The sequence below is a fragment of the Pelecanus crispus genome, chromosome 18 (assembly GCF_030463565.1).
Source record: "Pelecanus crispus isolate bPelCri1 chromosome 18, bPelCri1.pri, whole genome shotgun sequence".
NCBI classification, from domain to species: Eukaryota; Metazoa; Chordata; class Aves; order Pelecaniformes; family Pelecanidae; genus Pelecanus; species Pelecanus crispus.
Genome location: NC_134660.1, coordinates 6,058,287 through 6,078,190, shown reverse-complemented (window position 1 = coordinate 6,078,190; position 19,904 = coordinate 6,058,287). Strand labels below are relative to the sequence as shown.

At 44.4% G+C, this 19,904-nt stretch overlaps 1 protein-coding gene across 2 annotated transcripts in view; it reads left to right on the top strand.

The window, feature by feature from the left end:
* The window catches only part of MYO1D (myosin ID), a 163,838-nt gene that overhangs the window by 94,266 nt on the left and 49,668 nt on the right, over positions 1–19,904 (top strand). The window contains exons 20-21 of one of the 2 annotated variants that reach the window (XM_075722696.1): positions 3,509–3,622; positions 8,678–8,832. In XM_075722696.1, coding sequence (XP_075578811.1) covers positions 3,509–3,622; positions 8,678–8,832 — 269 coding nt within the window. Of the gene's footprint in view, positions 1–3,508; positions 3,623–8,677; positions 8,837–19,904 lie in introns of both variants that reach the window. The other variant, XM_075722698.1, reaches the window with a different exon arrangement.

Sequence of the window (19,904 nt, the reverse complement as noted above, 5' to 3'; positions counted from 1 at the left end):
GCATCGGATGTTCTCCTCTGTTGGAGTATTTCCTGGAGAAATTAATTGTAATGTTAGCGAGACGCGGGTTTCCTCTGTGAAAACCCCGCTTGCTGGAGCCTAATGTTACCAGCAGCCTAGAAGAATATTTGTGATGGGTTGCGGTGGGATGGGGGGAATTGAAATGATCTGTGTTTAGAAAAGAGATATGAATAAAGGCATGATTCCAGGGTATAAAACACTTCTCTGGAGAGAATATAATTTTGTTTCCTGCCATAACATGATCCTCCCGCTTCTGTTTTTGTAAACAATCACACTAATTCCATAAGGTGTGCGATAGTGATTTATTATCTTCAGTCTTCCTGGATCTTCCCCAGATCAGATGTTACTGTGAAGGTGCATTTAGTATCTTGTACCCTTTGAATGAGTACATTTTTAATAAAAAGTTGCATATTTTTACAATAATTTTCCAGAGGCGCTTATGCGGCATTTCACAGCAGTTTTGGTGATTTAATTTGTCAGGTACTGGAAGGATGCTGTTGCTGGAGATCTCTTCAGTGGCCAAAAATAGACATGAATTCAGAATGCCGGAATACCTAGAATTAAGAGAAATTGTATAATTATATGACCACTGTACACAGCTTGCTGCTGGGCCACGTCTGTTACTTTGCATTGTTGGCTGGTGCTTAAATAATCTGTTCTCCATTGCTCTTACTACATGGAAACTAGATGTATGAACTGCCGCAAAATACTGGGATGTGGGGTTACGCACTTGGAGTTTTTAACTGTACTTGCTGAGGGGTTCACATTGCCATCTTCCAACAGTTAATTTTTACCTTATCGGAACTGTTATGTATAATCGGTATTTTAAAAAAAAAAAAAAAAAAAAAGTTTTAGGGTTGATCCACACAAAAAACATGAGTACACTACAAGACGGAGCTTATTTTCCCCATATACCGGGTGGCTGGTTACGCAAACGGTATCCCAGGTGGATAGTATTTTGAGTTCCAATTAAAGTGAACCAACTTCTGGAGTATGCCTAAGATTATTCCGTGAGTGTTGGGACATAGATACACAGCTAATCTCTGCTGCTGTTGCCTGCCAGTGAGATTACAGGTGATAATACAGCGGGTTGCCTCAGTAGGCAACTAATGGTTCTTCACTGAATTATAGTATGTATCTATAATTGGTCTTAAATTTACAACTCTAGAGCCCAGTGACAATGTTAAGATGTTAAGATATTAATGTTTCCCAACGGCGACACCAAGCTGTGTTTGCTGAACCACTAGAAACTGTCAGAATATTTCAGATTCCGTGAAGTCTGTTTTCTTGGTAGCGTGTGGGCTGCTGAAATCACAGAAAGGTTCAGGTGGGAAGGGACCTCTGGAGATCCATGGTCCAACCTCCTGCTCCGAGCAGGGCTAACTTCAGGTAGATGAGGTTGCTCAGACTCCCAGTCAGCTGAGTTTTGAAAATCCCCAAGGATGAAGGTTACATGGCCTCTCTGAGCCCCGTCCCGGGACTGCCACCCTCCCCTGTGTTCAGCTGGGCTTTCTGCTGCTGCTGCTTCTGCCCGTTGCCCCTTGTCGTCTTGTTGTACTTCTCTGAGAAGGCTAGCTCCATCTCCTCTGTAGCCTGCCTTTGTCGGAGAGTGCAGTCATTTGAAGATTAAAACAACTTTGCCTCTTTTTGGAAGCCAGTATCAAAGTTGTGTGAGGTGCACTATGATTTTCTTAGAAGTATCTTATAGGAGTATTGGAGTCAGGAGCCTGGAATCCAGATTCAGAATAACCGGAGAACGGTGCAAGCATTTAACAAAATCCAAACCAAAGCAAAGCTCACTCCGTGGTCAGTTAACCTTAGAGTGCACGGATGCCTCTGGGTGCTTTCATGTTTGGTCTAGGAGTTTGCTGGATGCTGTAGCTCTGCTCAGCGTGTTCCCAGAATAGCCCTAGACAGCATAGCTGGACAGTGAGCTCCTCTTTAAAACATTTCTTTTGAGGAGCTTGAGCTTTAGACATCCTTGCCTTGGATACCATGTCCCTAACAGAACACAAAGTCAAGTTGAAATACGGGTTGAGCGATGTCCACCTCTAAGAAAAATGTGCTGTGCTCAGAGCGCGGGTCTGGCCCAGCTGGACTGATCTCACAGCTTGCTGCTGCTCGACAGAGCCGCCCTGTTCTCTTCCCCCGCCCATTGCCACCCAGAGCCTCACCCTCTCTCCCTTGCCCTGGCTCCGGTGCTCGTTGTGCCCTTCCCTCGCGCAGTTCACAGAAAGGGCAGATTTTTGTCAGGTGCTGAACTGATGGGGCTGATGAGCACCAGAGCTGGCCGGGGGTGTGGGGTGGGGCCTCGTGGAAGGGGCAGCAGGGCCTGGTTCTCAATGGCAGGGAGCCTTTAGACCATAGAATCATGGAATCGTTTAGGTTGGAAAAGACCTTTAAGATCATCCAGTCCAACCATTAACTAGACCGGTTGTGCTCTTGCTCTGCCTTTCTCACTTAGGGGCAGAGGGTGGGTGGTGTTCAATATCCCCTGCAGCCTGAGGACACTCCAGCTTGGGTCTCCTTGCCAAGAAATAACCTTGCCTTCCTCCCACCAGCCGGTTGCCGAGGTCCCAGCGTACGGGCTTGGCTCTCCCGGGCTCCATCTGGCCCAGTCGGGCTCCTCTTCCTCCTTGCAGAGCAGCACAACTTCAGCAAAGGCGGTGGAGCGTGCCCGTGCTCGGCTAATGCATCCACTGGCGGGCAGGCGAAGGGTGGTTGTCCAGGATTTCCACTTCTTGGCCAAGTTGCTCAGCTACCTCCAGGGCACAGATGTTTCAGAAGAGGGAAACGGGACCCACTCAAATTTAGAAGTTTTCCACTTCTTGGCCAAGTTGCTCACCTACCTCCAAGGCACAGGTGTTTCAGAAGAGGGAAATGGGACCAGCTCAAATTTAGAAGTTTTCCACTTCTTGGCCAAGTTGCTCAGCTACCTCCAAGGCAGAGATGTTTCAGAAGAGGGAAACGGGACCCGCTCAAATCTAGGATGGGCCAAAGCATCTGCTTTCAAATGCCTCAGGTCTGGACCGTCACGGACCCCGGTGACAGCCTGTTTTGCTCCGCAGGGCAGGTATTCTGCGTCATGCTTTTGGGGTGGCGAAGGCACGTATTTAACGTGGGAACTACAGCCGTCTGCCTCGGGCTTGGTGTCCGCCAGTGGACGGGGATGCAGGCTGAGTGTTGCTAGGGGACGGCGGCTGTCGTGTATTTGATTGAGGCCGTGGACTTTCCCAGGTTGCCCCAGTCCTGCTGGATAACTCTGGGAATGCTGCTTCTCCGAGACTCTGCGTTTCTCTGGTTGTAAAATGGGGTTATGGGGTCCATCTTCCCTTTTCACTGTCTCAAGATCTGTGGAGAAAGCCTGCTTAAGAGCTATGCGAGTTTTGCGTATTTGCCATGAGAGTTTTGCGTGTGTACTGCTGCAGAGTTTCATTCTGCATGTTCTTGCAGAGATTAGTGGGACTGAAAATTTGCTTCTTTACAGGTCAATCGCTTTAATAAGGTGGAGGACAGAGCAATCTTCATTACTGACCGACACCTTTATAAGATGGACCCTATGAAGCAGTACAAAGTGATGAAGACCATCCCACTCTATAATGTGAGTACAAGGACAGGGGAATCTCAGCTCGGGCTCTCAGTCATGAGCAGTACATCTACTGTTTAGTTCCATTTTCATATCCATAAAATGGAAAAAGACCTTGGTTTACAATTTTTAAGATATTTAATGTCTTTAAAACAGTTACGGTACAGTTATCTCCAACACTGATGCATCGTGTTAGGTTTTGCATAAAATAAAAGCTAAAAACCAAACTGCTGATCACACTCTCTTCTGCTCATTCTTCCATTTTGTTTTTTATTTGCTGTGTGCTGCAAGATCTTGGCCCCATAAGGGGGTTAGCATTTCACAGCAGCTTATGACACAATTTCTGCATGTCTGGGGGTTTGTTTGATCCTTCGTGTCATGTTTGAAATTTTTTTTTTTATTTGTTCATGTTTAATGTAAATCTTATCAAAGCTAAATTCAGAATTATAGTGAGGTATCTGGCCTTTGGGGTAGCAGAGTTTAGCTGCCAGTGACAAAGCAGCAGATTATCACTGGTAGGAAGGGGGATGGGGAACAAACCTCATTTTAGCTCTTCAGCATCCTGGAGTCAACTGCTTGGTTGTTTTCCTCAGCCTGAGGTAACACTACTACGGTTATCTTAAACCTACAGAACCTGGCTGGGTTGCTTGGAAATGCCGTACACAAATTTATTGGGACATTTGCATTTGGAGAAATAACATATCTGGCAGCCCCACGTTGCTAAAACTGCAGAGATAGGATTAGGGTAACGGTAAAATCTAATCTGCAAATGTGGAGTGAATGATTAGCTCAGACTGCCTCCGTAATGTCGGGTTTATAGCTCCTCTTCCGACCTCCATGCTGGTCACCCACCTCAGCTGCGCACCGACCACCCGCCGCGGCGCGTGTGGAGCAGCGTGCTTCTCTGCCTGGTTTGCTTGCCCGAAGAAGAGCTTTCGCTGCAGCAAAGCAGTGTCTCCATGGCAGTGTCTCTTGTTTTGAGAGACATTACTGCCCGGGCGTCAGCAGCCGCAGGTCGTTTTCCTCAGCTGATGTTCTGTTCTACTGACATTCTCTCTTAATTGTGCAAAAGGGAAGTGCCAGCAGATTGCGCTGCTAAGTGGCCGATTCCTGCTTGTGCGAACCAGCTTGCTCAAATACACAGAGACTCTAAGCAGAGGGTTTTTCCTAGACGGGTGGGTTTTTGTGAAGTAGCAAGGTGAGCTCAGGCGGACAAGGTGGAATTTTGGCTATCGCAATTTCTCACTCTTAGTTTTCTGCGCTCTTACCTTATACAAAACGGCTAGGCCACTTCAATTCACTTACTACATCAGTAACTACAGGTAAATCTGTATTTATCACAGCTTTAGAAAAACATCTGCTTTACCTGTGTGTCTGATGAGTTTAAAGGTGGAGCTTGTACATTCATGTAACAGCATGAGACCAGGTCAGTGTGTTGGTAGCCTGGCTGTTTTCCTCTGAAATCCTTAACGCCTTCTAAATTAAAGGAGGCAAACAAGTCAGATACGATTTGTAGCTTGCCTATAGAATATCTGTTACTTAGAAGTGTTAGCAATTATTGTTTTTTCTCAAAACACAGATGTCTAAAATAGAGTATCCATTCATACAGAGTGCTGTAGCGCAGGCTGCATGTTGGCTGGCTGCGTTGCATTTCCTCTGGCAGCAAAACAGTTAAAGGTATGTGCATATAGGTCTCTTGCTCGTAGAATACTTACATTTCCGTAGATATAAATCAGCTTTATTTGTAGATCTGCAGTTACTCCCTTTAGCAACCTACCGCAAGGCTTCTTGGCTGAACAGTTTCTTTGACCTGTGAAGTGGCAGTGGAGCACTTTGCACGGGAGGGATGGGTCCACACGACCCTTCACTGGCTCATACAGGTGTCAGAATAATATTCCAGAGTGGAGACTGAATGAAAGCTCTCTTTGGGAAATGCCGTAGTGACAAATTTCTGCTCTGTTGGCCACAGCCTCTCCTTTTACCTGTTCCTCCTGCACTGTGGTCCTGGGGAACAGTAGAAAATCTGCACGTACGCACCAGGATTGCATCGTGGTGCTAGGGCATGCTCACTGATCCTGTTGATTTACTGCTGACCCCTCTCTGCGCCGCAGGAAGAGGGAAGAGGAGGCGAGAGTTTGGAAATGTATTTGGTTCATATACAGTACGTGAAATATTTATATTTCTTTTGCCAGGATTTCTTAAATTGAACTCCAGTAAATGGCTAATGCTGTAACGCAGCTGGTTTTTTCCTTTTTGTAGTTACGTTTTACATTTTGTTACTTAATGATTTTTGTATGCGTTGTCTTTCACCTCTTCAGCTGCCTCGCATCTCTCTCGTTTTTCTGCATGCCTGACCCTTTCTTGTGTGGAAAGCCTTTTACAGTGCACAGGGAGGTGGTGTAAGTAGGCAGTTAGCGGTACAGATATTCCTTCCCTTTTGGGGAAGGAACAATTGTTTGAGCTGATGCGAAGATTTTTGAGAAGCAAATGGCAAATAATTACACCAGTTGTGATGTATATCGGTGTATCACATACATCGTACTAGAAAGATGCGTGTTTGCTGGGGAAGATGGATTGCCCTTCCAATATGTAAAGGTGAACCCAGCTGAAATTTGTCTGCCTGTTAGCGGTGCTGCTTGCTGTCAGCATTTTGAAAGCACCCCATCAACACGGCAGCATCCTCAGGGATGGTGTTTCCATGGAAATCTCATTGGAGACAGTCAGCTGATGTCTGTTACGACCATAAACTTGTTTTCGGCTGTAGAAATCGCAGTACAGTTCCCCTTCTCCTTTAACTATGTTTACATGTAAATGGTTTAAGCATAACCCGTAACGCGTGCCTGCTCGGGTCCCCAGCTCTGCATTCTGTAATTTTGGGTCCTGTCTGAGGAATCTGTAATTTTGTGCCGATGATGACAAAGCAATAACTTTCCTTTCAACCCTGACTGTTTTGCTGGAGTGAGATGATACTTTGGGGGATTTTCTGTGTGCAGGCGTTCTGGCAGTTGCCTCAGAAGTACCAATATACAATTATCTTTTTGTTCTTACCTGCAGAGAAAATAAACAGATAATGGCAGAAAGGAATTAAAAGGCGACTGAGCAGCAGAAAGGATCTCGCAACTACCTTTCCCAGTACGGTGATGAACACAGTAAAGGATGTTGTGTGGATGCTGAGAATTTTTTCCTGATCTTCAGGCAGAGCTAATATTAGTGTCTGTAAATACTGAGATAAGCACCTTCTCTGAAATTATTTCTTTTGTGGTATATTTATTTGTTCACATAGTCTTATGGGGAGGGGCGAAATAGGAAAACTTTGAAGGGCTCTTGGACTTCTAATATGGCTGTGTCAAATATTTAATGTTTAAATAGGCTTTTCAAATCCAGAGATTTCAACTTGTTCATCTTTCACACTCGGTGCACATTTAAAACCTTGATGGCAGTGGTCCCTGTGGTGCTATTGTGCTCACAGGATGTTATTTAAGCATGCAAATTAATTTTAAGGGACGCTGTAAACCCAGGCAGCTGTTAATGTCTGTGCATGAAGTGTAGCTTGTTTTTAAAGTATTTCATAACCTCAAAATAGCGTGAACGGCAGAGAATAAACTCCACTTGTGCTGGGTATATGCAACTGGTAGCAGGAGGTCTCTGCTCAGTGTCTAAAATATCAGCAATTGCAGTAGTGCAGACAGACTGTTGTACTGCGATGATAAGCCAACAAAATACGAGCGATTCTAAACTTGCGTAGTGTTTTATCCAGAAAATAGGGCATGCACCGCGCTGCTGTATGTTGGTTGTGGCGTGCTTTTCTGGGACGATGCTGCTGTCTGGTATGTGTTAGACATCCAGAGCTGGAACAGGTTTCTTGGAAATAATACGTTGTGACTGCGAAGCCAAACATATGGATCCAGGCTGTTTCTGAATCTGATTCATGCTTCTGAAAGGAGCGAGTAGTCTGTAGCTCAATTTGTGCTAATATCCTTCCAGCACAGGCAGTGGGGTAACGTAGAAGACTTTTTTCTTTAAGAAGGGAATAACGAGACTTTCATTTCCACGAAATGGTGCCTCTCACTTTTAGGGGAACGTGGCTTCTCTCTGCAAATCTCTGCGTGACTCAAAGGAGTCGTGTAGTCCTGTAGTGGACAGGGAAGGTCTGCTCTCTTCTCTCTCTGGTACTCATCATTCTTTTGCCTTTCTCTCTCGCTTCCTTTTTTTAAAATTATTTTATTTTTTTAGCACTGGCTTGTTAAATGTACTTGCCTCTTGATGTTTCTTTTGCCATCCTTATATTTTGTTTCCCCAGCACAGATTCATTTTTTGCTTTTTCTAATGCTTACCTGAATAGCCTGTGTAAGGAGAAACCAAAACACCACAAAAAACCAAAAACCCAACCCAAAACCCCAGACCTTTTTATTTTGTCAGAACAGCAAGCCCTTAATCCACGCTTAAATACTGGAATCATCACGGCTTTGCGGGTTTTGCAACTTATATTATTCATCAAGATGTTTAGGCTTTCAGTAAAAGACTACATTCTTTTGTTATCTGCGTATCATTGCGTTCCCAGTGCTGTGTATGTGAATTTGAAGATGGTTGTTGGCCAGATTCATGATTACTGTTGGTTTCCTTTGAAAATCAAAAAAAAAAAAAAGGTTTGTGGCTTTGCCGCTGAGCGAGGTGGTGTCATCTAGTGTGCAATTTTTAGGAAAGCGAGCTCTGGCTGTTAGCAATCCGCCTGGTGCACTCTGTTGGGTTCCCGTGGTACGGGGTAGGCAGAAGGGCACTACAGTCGCACGGGACAGTGCTGCTTCTAGCAAGCGCTGCTCAGAGTGAGCCCAGTCTAGGCAGTAACGCTTCCTTGCACCTTTGAGACTGTTGACTTCCAAAATAACCCTGTTGTTTCACCTTGACTTTTCCAGCAGGTGTGAGGACCCGCACACTGCCCTTGCGCCGAGCTCTCTGGTAGAGGTAGATGTTGAGCGCGAAGCGTGGCATCCTGGAGAGGAGAGAACTAGCCTGGCAAGTAGCAAAGGTAATAGCAACGTAGGTAACGCTGTTCTTGTCTTCTCTTCACAGTTGGTAGGATTGAGTGTCTCCAATGGAAAGGACCAGCTCGTGGTCTTCCACACGAAAGACAACAAGGATCTCATTGTCTGTCTCTTCAGTAAGGAGCCCTCTAACGACAGCAGGATTGGCGAGCTGGTGGGAGTGCTGGCAAGTCACTTCAAGAGGTCAGTGTGGGGAATGGATTTTGCTGAAAACTCAGTCTAGCGTGCCAAATCAGAAACTTCCCCTGAAGTCATTTTGATGTCAGTCTTGAGCTTTATCTGTGTTACTCTACCACATTACTAGGATACCAGAGCAACTTTTTTTCCTTGCGTTTTTGGGACATGCTTTTTAGCTACAACACTTTGCTTGCCCCTTCTACCTTCCTTGTATGTGTGTGTTAGCACGTGGGTGTTTGGGGCCAAATATCGCTGAAGGTGCATTTTGAGTGTGTCACAATGTCTCCTGAATGCTTCTTACAGTCAAACTCTTAACATGTAAAATCAAGATATAGCTATTCCTTTCCCAAATTGCTCCCCCTGCCCCCAGTATCAGTAGGTGATTGCTTGAGCTGTAAAATGTCATCCGTTTCCTGAAAATTCTCTCTCTTGTAAATCAGTGTGCAAAAGCTGTTTTATTGGGGGACTGAACACTTAAGTGGTTATCTTGCATTGAGCTTCTTGTAGCTACAGCTGAACTAGCAATAATCAGCTTTACACCGTGCAGCCAGTTTGGGACTGTCCAGACAAGCGTCACAGCAGTGACTGCATTGCAGGCAATCACGTTAAAGTAACTCTGTAGAGAAACGGTGTGTGGAGTGAACAGACCTTGAGAGTTGTTCCCTTACTCCCCCAGAACAGATTCTGCTGAGGACTGATGTTCAGCATCACGTGCAGTGTTGGCTTTTGCCATTCACAGTATCATGCTCCATTTATGACCCATAAAGAGGAGTCTTTATAGGTAAATATTTGTACAGGGCTACAAGTGGCAGGACAATGAGAGTGAATTTAGGTTACATTAGGTCCCTGGGTAATTTTTTTCATGAATTCAAGAAGAGCATGCCGGTTTAGCCCCTTCTTACCACTGCTGGAGGTAGGTGCTCAGTTCATTTGAAATGAATTCTCAGCATCAGCATACTTGTTTTGGGAAATTCACTGCTGAAAAGCAACAGAAAACATTCTCTGGTTTTGCTTTTACCTAAACAGAGTTTAATTTCAAAGGTATCTACTCTTGAAGGCTCAGGACTTACGGGTATTGTAAAGCAACACACTTCATTTTGGCAATCCTGTGAAGTAGCTGGAGTTCTTTCATGTCTGGCGTGTGTGGAACACAGGTGACATCTTCTTCAGATAGCTGATGCTCCTCAGTGCCGTAACAAGTCTCTAATGTTGGGAAGAGCTGTGAAACTGTTGATTACACTCCAGATCCTGGATGTTCAGTGTTCAGACTGCCCTGCTTTGCTGTTCCTTTTGCTCGGACGTTACTACGAAGTACCCAGCCTTTTGGTCACGTAGCCAGTATGGCTCAGTCTGAGGCACATGCTCTTTGTTTTAAGAAAGTGTATTGTGTGGCCATCAGTCTAAAATATTGCACCTTTCATAAAAGGGTATAAACTATTGATTTTCAATTTCTTATTCTGATTTAACAATGACATTTTTATCTTTAAAAAGAATTAGTTTTTATCTAATCACTGTCTATAGTAGAATGGCAGTTCAATACTTCTATATGCCATTTAATCTTCACTTAATACAATATTAGCATTTTTTTTACAGCTTCACATGACAACTCTCAGCACAGCTGGTTAAATCGGAGAGCTGGTTTAAAAGCCCCTTTTTCTCCAACATCTAATAAAAGTTACTGGTTTAACAGTAATGTACAGGAACAGCTCACATTTAATTTTCCAAATATCCAAGTGTCATGGTTTCCCTCTTCAAAGCAGTATCTGTAAATCAAAATAAAAGGAAATACTCTTCTTTCCATTTCAACTTTCCATTTTCTAAGAGTAAAAAAATCCTGTCAGTGAATGGGATTAGCTGACCCCTTGCTTGAGAAGCACTTTGGGAATTCCTCGTTAAACGGGATTAGCTGCAAGTCACCGTGTGCCTCATGGCAAGTGTCAGGTTTCCCTCTCCTGCCTGTCGGAAGGTGGTTGCTGTGAAAAGAAAGTGGATCCAGCAGTAAAATCTTGAGCCTGAAAGTTCAGTCGCCAGGTGACCCTGTAATGGGACTTCAGAGCTCTGCTCCAGCTGGGACGTGGGGAGCAGCTTCCTTGGCTCGCAGGAGGGTCTCACTTAAGGTCCTCTCAACATATAAACTCATTTTCAGCCGTCTCAATACCAGCCCTAAACCCCCCGTTATGAGGTTTTAGCAAGGGTAAGGTTGCGCGGCTACCCTTGGTTATGTGTAGCGCAGTAGGTAATGACACTTAAATACTTGTGTAATAAAATCATGCAAAATTCTGCGCCATTCTTTATTAGTGTGTAGGAAAGATGAGGGGGAGGCTGGTGGTGACATCTCTGCTGAGGATGCCTAAACCTTCTCATTCAGATGCTTTGTTTCAGTTTTTATTATTTTTCCAAACTGGGAAGTTCAGTGCTGACACATCTTGCATTGGGAATTTTGGAAATCTTAAGCAAGAAATAGTTTAGACATTTTAGAGGTTTAGAGGTAGTGTCCTTAGATGCTGTGTTCTGTCAGCTGCTTTTGGAGAAGTTACACTGTCCCTGTTCTTAGGCATAAAGGCTTCAGATTTGGGAACGTATCGCCTGAGCTCGCATCTTTTCCCTTCACCCATGAAAATCTACCTGAAACGACATCTTTTTAAAATTATTCCTCGTAGGAGCTTTCTTACTTTCAGATTGTGGTCACAAATTGGTATTTATATAGCGTAAAACTAACATGATGCTTCTGTGAGCTATAAAATTTTGCAGTAGCGACTCTGCTGGTTAAGATAGTGAATTGAATATAGATGAGTTAATGGGTGCTTAAGCCATACTTCTAATGTATCAGCTAGATTATATATTTTTTTTTTTTTTAACAATGAAATTATTGAGGTAACTGAATTCCCAACAGAAAGGATGGAAAGCCGGCTGAGATGCTGATGTAATGGCCACAGAAAGTTCACACCTGGCTGCAGAACAGCGTGTAGACGTGTCCACGAACTTGAGTTGGCCGGGGTGTTTTCCTTGCTGTTCTCCGGCTGTGGCTGTCTCAGAGCCCTTGTGCCTGCCAGGTCCGAAGAGCTGTGGTTAAGCAGAGCGCATGACATAGCTGGAAAAATCCTCTAGCAGCTCAGTGTGTTGGGTAGTCCCTTGTAGGAGCAAGCGTATGAGGTTTGGATCATGGGGCTCTCTTACGCTGCTTGGCAGGAAGAAAAGCTGCTCTGAAGTGCCGAGAGTAGCACGTTGCTCTTGTTGGTTTGCCAGAGCTCGTGCTTACAGGGCAGGGGACGCAGCTCTCGGAAGCTGTAGATGTGGCCACGGTGCCCCTTCGAGTGTTGGAGCCCATGTTCAGGAGAAAGGGACCTGAGGAGCTCTTGGAGGAGCAAGCGTGGACGTAAAGGGGGAGGATTAGCAGCCAGGAAGAGACTTATCCTTTCCATCCTTTACACCCACACTGCTTCATGGTCCTTGAGCCTCTAGAAGATGTCTTGACTGATGAGTCCAACGTGTCGAGGACTCTCTGGATGTACTTCAGAGCTGTACTTCACCAGGGAAGACCCGATCCTAGCCGGTTTCCGAAACACCAATTGCTTTTACTCGCATCCTCTTGTGGCTCTCGCACTGTGTGTCACCTCCCGTGCCCAGTCCTCCTCGCCGCGTGGAAGGGTCGCAATGCAAACACCGTGGATTGTAACGGCAGCTCGGATGTCGTCGCCAAAGGTGGCCGAGACCCATCCTTTCTTTCCAAGCACTGTGTTCTGTTCTGCAGCACGCTCTAACTTAAAGAATTTTTTTTTTTTTTGTCTGTGTTAAAACAAACACGGTATTTTCTGTCGGACTTGCCCACGCAGTTCAGACAATGCGTATCGGTGGCCTGCTCTCTTCGATGCTTTCTGTTCTCCTAACTCCCGTGTTGTCCGCAACCGCAGCCGCTGGTTTTCTTCCAGGGTTGCTGAAGGGAAGGGGGAGTTAAAAGAACAGTAAAAAGCAATCCCTGCAGAACTCCAGCAGAAAATCACTTGCCTAAGGACAATTTTGTATTTTCCATTGCACTTTGAGACCTGTCAGCCAATTTTAATCATTAGTGTGCACTGGATTAATTTTCTTTAGTTCTGGGTTCTTAAACTGGCATGCCTTGGAGCCAGTTGCATTGGCACTGCTACGCTATTGACCAAGCAGTAATACATAAAAATGGATCTGAACCTAATGCGATGGGCTGTGGGCTCCATTAAAGCCTGTTCCCCTGTCCTTATTCCACGCAGGGCTCTCTTTGGCTTGGCACGAAGGTGTCTTTAGGAAGATTACGTTCCTCGGTTTTCCCTTTTACCTGCCTTAAGTATTGCAATTTTGCTCCATCTGTGCATTTCCTTACATTAGCTGAGATGGTGGCAATTTATTTGATTGCGGAAGCAGAGGGGTTTGGTTATTGGACTTGGTGTCATGTGCACGTGCATCGTCTGTTTGAAATGGGCTCAAGCTGCGCCAGGGGAGGTTTAGGTTGGAAATTAGGAAAAATTTCTTCACGGAAAGGGTGGTCAAGCGTTGGAACAGGCTGCCCAGAGAGGTGGTGGAGTCACCATCCCTGGAAGTGTTCAAAAAATGGGCAGAGGTGGCACTTTGGGACATGGTTCAGTCTATTCTACCCTTGATTGGCTTAGAGTAGACTTGGTAGTGTAGGTTAATGGTTGGACTGGATGATCTTCAAGGGCTTTTCCAACCTAAACGATTCTATGATTCTATGATTCTAATACAGGAGAGTGGGTGCATATGTATAATTTATACATACGTATGTAAAAAATTGGGAAAATATATGTATATACATTCACTTATATATGCATATATGTAAAATGTGGAAAGTATATGTATATACATACGTAGGCATATATGTAAAAAAACTGGGGGGAAAATCTGTGCCATCAGCCTTCCAAAACAAACCCCGGCGTGGCGCGGGGTTGCTCAGGGGAGCGGAGGCAGCTCGCCCCTTGGTGCGGGCGTAGGAGAGACCAGCGCCGAGCTTGGGTGGAGCGTGCCCAGCCTCGGGCAGACCGCGCGTCGTAGCCCTGCTTCGGGGCGTTCAGAAAAGCCTTTCTTGGCAGGGGAAAAGTGCATTTCTGGCTGCCTTCCTGGTATTCAAAGCTGTAGCCGTAAATACTAGTTCCACTAGAATTGCTTAAATCTTTGGATGAGTGCAGTATGCCCCTGACCCCCCGACCAGCATAAATCAAGCGTTGGAATAAAACCTAACCAGGATCGCAGAATGTGGGGAGATGAAATGTAGTTAGTACAAATAGAAGAACTCTCAAACGCGTTTTCTGGTTTTTTGCTCTTTGCCACAACGTGAACTGTTGCAAACAAAGCTTGCTGCAAACACGTTTAAGTGAAAGATTTTAAAATTTGCCGTTATCTAAATAGCGTTTACACTTAAGCTCCAAGAGTGCTGCCTACCGAGTGATTTTTGTTAATAGTATGAATGCCAAGATGTTTGTTGGGTAGATGCAAAGAAACACTCTGTAAACACATTTTCAATCCGTTGTGCAAGGGTGAGGACAAGCATTTTACACGTTTTTGATGCTGTCCATGAAAAAAGACAGAGGAGATTCAGCATGATTTTATTTTTCTTGTTTAGGAGAAAATCGTCAGCTCAATTATGAGCGCAGCCTGGAACGCAAATCATTAAGTAGGAAAGCCCAGCTTGATTAAAATCGATTCAGTATTTTTTTATTTGAAATTTTTCCACTGATATGAAGAAACAGACCTTCCAGCTCAGGCCCAGGTATCATGCGAGAGGTTAAAACCACTTCAATTCTTCATAAAGATGCTCTTTCATAACAAAACCGCGCTGATTTTAATCAGTTTAAAAATGTTCCTTTCTTTCAAAGCTGTTTACCTTTCTCTTGTAGAAACCTTGATTTACTGCTGAGACTAACAGATTTACATGCGAGTTGAAACAGAAGCATCTTCTCTGGAGTCAGCGACTGTCTGGAGGAGACGATGGGGATTCGTACTCTTGGGTTTTGGGGACAAAGAGAGAAAGAGGAGCCCAAACTGGTATTTGAGAGCACAGGCGTGATGGTGCGCGCTCACAAAGCGACCTTACACCAAGGAAATAGCGATCTCATAAGGCAGAAAGGCTCCACACAAAGGAAGGGCGTTACAACCCCTGGTATCAAATTAATCTGTCACTTAAGCTTTGTGAACGCTATGAAAATTATCCATTAACTGACAATGGGTGTCAGCAGCGCCGGCAGCCGGGCCGGTGACGGGTGCTCTTTAACTGGAAGTTTCCATCGATGCTGGTGATTTCTTGTAGGCTAGACGAGATCAAAAGGAGATGAGCGCCGCTTTGGAAAAGCAGGCTGGAAACAAACTGCTCCTAAATTGCTATTTAATATGATTTGTCCTTTGTCACCACTGCCAACTAACCCGTGTTTAGTTCTGATTCAGCCGTGCCAGTGGCTGACACCATTGTTAGCGGCGGCTGGAGCCTGACAAAGGACCAGACTTTATTCATATCACACTCTTCCCTAACATTTCTTTCAATGCTTGAGCTTTGTTTTTATACAGGATTTCTATTCATAATGAATTTTTAGTAAAATTCTGCTGTGTTTCGGGGGGGGAGCCCTACCCCACAGCTAGCTGTCAGCTTTTAAGCACCAGGTACTCAACCCTGCGGAAGGGTGGTGGCAAAAGGAAAAATAGTTTCCTTATACGAAATAAATTTTAAAAAATGCATAAACTGGAAAAAGTGGCTTAATTCTCTTAGCTTGTCTCAGTGACTTAAAAAAAATTTTTCTAGGATTTACCTAAGATTTACCTTTGGCTAGTTTATGATCTTTACAATTGTCTCTGGTAATTCCTGTGTAGGTTTGTCGACCTCACAGTTGTAGTTTGGTTTAAGAAATGACAGTTTTCCTTTGGAAAATACGTTGCATAGATTGAAGATTTGTTGCTTTTGGTGACTCCAGGGCGTGAACAGGAGGAGTGCTAGCACCCCAGTGAAGGGCACTCTCTCTTTTTAATTCTTTCATATTTTGGAAAACGCTTCTTCAGGTGTTGATGCGACTGAGTTTTTCCGAACACTTGTCCTGCTAGAAGGGGACTCGTTAAGGAGCTCGGAAGAGAGTCGTTTCCTTTCTTAAGACTCATCTTCCCAACGCTGCTGCTGCGGCAGAGTTCGTTCACCACCTCTGAAATGGGCCCGGAGCTCCCTGGCCGGGGAAGCCTTCCCCGTCTCACATTCCAGTGGAAAAGTAGCTTTTTGTTACACTTCTCAATATGCTCCTGGCATGGAAAAAAACTTTGTCTCCTGCAGTCCTGGATTTGTAATATTGAGAATAAAATGGGCTCTAGAGAGGTGCTTGGGCTTTCAAGAGACTGAGTTTAATTTTTGCAGCAAAATTGTGAATCCTTTATTTGAGTACTTGCCCTCTACATCTAAAAGTCAATTCTTTTGTCTGATAACATGAATAGTAGCAATTTCTTGTATTTGATGGCCTTCCTTTGAGTACGAAGAGGTTTATTGGTCAGTTTTTCCTTCCCTAGCCTGCCCTACTCTCGTCGTCAGCACGAATTCTGTCTAAAATCCACTGGAAAGAGGATTCTGCTGTGGCTGTAACACGTTCAAGTTACTTTACACCAGCATCTCCGTGTAACTTTGATGCTTTCCGTTCTGTAAGCAGCACCTAGATGCTAAAGCTCCATGCAAACGTTCGGGGTCCTCCTGGGATGGAGATCTTGGTAGAAATGAGAAGTTACTGGAGCTTGATGTGCTTTGAAGGAGATTGTCTTTCCTGATGGTTAAGTTGCTTGGGTTTTCTGAAATTGTTTTGCATTTGGGAAGTCTTATTCAGGGCACTTTAAAAAATCACTGATTGATTTGAAAATTTAGAACCAGGTTTCCACAGTAATTATTATTCCTATGAAAATAGCTCTCCAGTGACCCAAAGGTCCTCTCCAGCCCATCACACCAGTGTGATGTATTACTAACAAATGACCTTTTGTCTTATTAGCCTTTTGCAAAGCGTTATTGGAGTTGCCCGGTTCATTCCCTAACTCCAGCTAGTGGATCTACTGGGCTGAAACAGGTGAATCCTTTCTGTTCTTGGGCAGTCTATAGCAGCAGCGTGAAACTGGAAGGATTATATGTGGTCTGGGGGAAAAAATAGCATTTAGGCTCTCAGAAGCTGTGATACAGGTTTTGCAGTGTCCTAGAACAGAAAATTCAAACACATCCTCCTCCCCCTCCTCTCTAGGTGTTACAGAAGCCATCATACTTGTAAGTGAACATTTTAATATCTTAGAGCACTTAACATTTTCTGTGCCCTTTTATGAGGCTCTGTCCAGCTCCCGCCTGTCCTTGAGAAATTTATGATTAGAATATAAAAACATTAAAGAGATCACGCTGGAGTAGTCATTGTGGTGCAGCGATACGGAGTTTCTGCATCCCCCGGCTGCTGCGCCAGCCTTCCCAGTCCAGCTTCCCTTTCAATGCTGCGTACTGTGGGTTTTCCCCAGAGAAGGTATTATTGTGGGAATAGGTGAATGGGAACATTTCGTCTTGCAAAAATGTTTTTATTGGGCTATCTGCTATATTCAGTGTATTCATTATCACACCTTTCTGACTGTGTTGTCATTCTCAGTCTTGAACTACAGCTCTTGGCATTCATTCCAGACTGTGAAAGTTGGACACAAACCATCGCCTCGCCCGCTGTTAACAAACTGACGTAAGCAGAAAGCGTCTTCTAGAGAGCTTTCGGCAGTACAAACCGCAGCACAAAAATCCCAAGCCGCATCTCGAAGGCTGACGTGGCAGAGTTACGCTGCCAGCCGTACGTATGCGGTTGCACGGGTAAAGGTTGTAAATACCGATGGTCTTGCTGTTGGTTTAATTCTCAACCGAAGCGTAGGCTACCTGCTGTTCCAAGAGCCTTTCCCCTCCCGTAAACAGATGGCCCCACGCTGGCTGGCCTTCCCAGGGCTGAGTTGCACTGGCAGGTCAGTGCTATCAAGCTGTCGGAGGACCCGTCTGCCCCGAGCAGCTGTCCTGGCATCCGCTGGCCTGTGTGCTGGGAACCTCCCTGCTTTGCCAATCTCAGGCATATAAAACTTCTATATTTTTGTTTTAGTTTGGGGCGGGGGGTTGTAATTCATGCCATCTGCCTCGTGCTTGAGCAAAGGGATATTACGTTTGAAAACAAGCTACTAGAAAGAAGCAATCTTTTCCGTTCCCCTCGTAGCCTGCCATAACTATACCAGCGCATTTTAAAAAATGCAGGTTTGGACTCAAAACGGATGCAGCTACATTTTTGGTGTCAACGCACAACTTCAAACTTGTTCAACCTCTGGTGTGTTCAGTGCCTGTTCTTCCACTGACTGTCAGATCTTGGCCAAAACGTGAAGCCCGTTTCCTTCCCTGCAACGTGGGATGCTGCTGCTGACGGCGCTGGTCGGGGTTGTCAGCACCCAGGAGCTCCTGGTTACAAACCTTCGGAGGTTAAAAATGTCTCAGATAATGCTTAAATAGTAGGATAAGTTGATGCATTCCCCATTTGTTTAGAGAGAGTCACTCACAGGGTGGTTTTCCTGCCTTGAGTCTCAGTATTTCTGATTAAGGGTGTTCATCGGCTCCGTGGACCCAGTCCAGATCCAAGCTTCTGAACAGCTTCGCCTTCTAACTACACACGTTTAATTTTGCGGAGGGCTGCTAAACATCAAGAAAGGTGTTTTTGTAAAGATGAGGAAAAAAATTATTTTTAAGGCTTTAATATTTTTAAAGAGATAAAAATTTAATAAAATAGCTACATTACTAGAGTTCTCTTATGTTTGAAACAATGGGGAAAAATACGCTTTTTTGCTTTTTTCTCTTGAAGCCTTTGGGTATTTGATAGGCCTCATCAGAAATATTTCTGCTACTTTTTAGAATCATAGAATCATAGAATCATAGAATCATTTAGGTTGGAAAAGACCTTTAAGATTATCCAGTCCAACCATTAACCTACACTACCAAGTCTACTCTAAGCCAATCAAGGGTAGACTAGACTGAACCATGTCCCCAAGTGCCACCTCTGCCCGTTTTTTGAACGCTTCCAGGGATGGGGACTCCACCACCTCTCTGGGCAGCCTGTTCCAATGCTTGACCACCCTTTCCGTACTGCCTTTGGAAGAAGGGGCGGGCAACTCAGGAGGAGTACAGGGATCTTGTCAGGTCCTGCAGGGAGGAAATTAGAAAGGGAAAAGCCCAGCTAGAACTCAGTCTGGCCAATGCTGTAAAAGATAATAGAAAATGCTTTTATAAGTACATCAGCAATAAAAGGAGAGCCAAGGAGGATCTCCATCCTTTGCTGGATGTGGGGGGGAACGTCAAAGTATCACAAAAGTACACAAAACTTTCCTTCTGGTTTTCTGCTTTATTGCATCTTCAGCAGAGCTAAAAATTTGTCTTTTAAGCTTGCTTTCCTTCCATTTATCTCTTGCCCAGTTGATTTCATCTTGTGAACTCAACATTAGAATTGTTCTCAAAAAGGCACGTGATGTTTCTGAGACTGCGCTTTCAAAAGCAATTAGTGACTTTTGCGCATAACTAAAATGTTAAGCTTAGAGGATAGGTTTTGTTTTGTTTTTTCTGGAAAGTGTGGAGCATCTATCTGATAAAATCTGGATGTGGTAAAGACCCCTAGCTTGGTGCTTGACGTTTTTGGAAACAGCTAAGGAACTTAATTTTTAAATAGAGACTAAATATTTCGTAAAAAATATTGGGTCCCTACAATTCCTTCTGAAGGCAAGGTCAAATAAATTAGTATTTAAATGTGGCTGTACTGACCTGACTTTGGGGGGGGAAAGAAAAACCAAAACCAACCAAACAAAAAACCACCACCACCACCAACAAAAAAAACCCAAACCCAAACCGTTTATTTCTTGACAGACTTTATAGCTTTTATTTTGTCTTTTTACAACAGATCCTGAACTTAATGTCTGAGCTCAGGTTTTAAAGCTCGTGCCAAAAAGCAGGCTGGAAAAAGAAAAGCCAGTCCACAGGATGAAGTTCATAGTGTAAAATTAAAGTATATCTACTTAATATATTGAGCCTGGTGTATTGC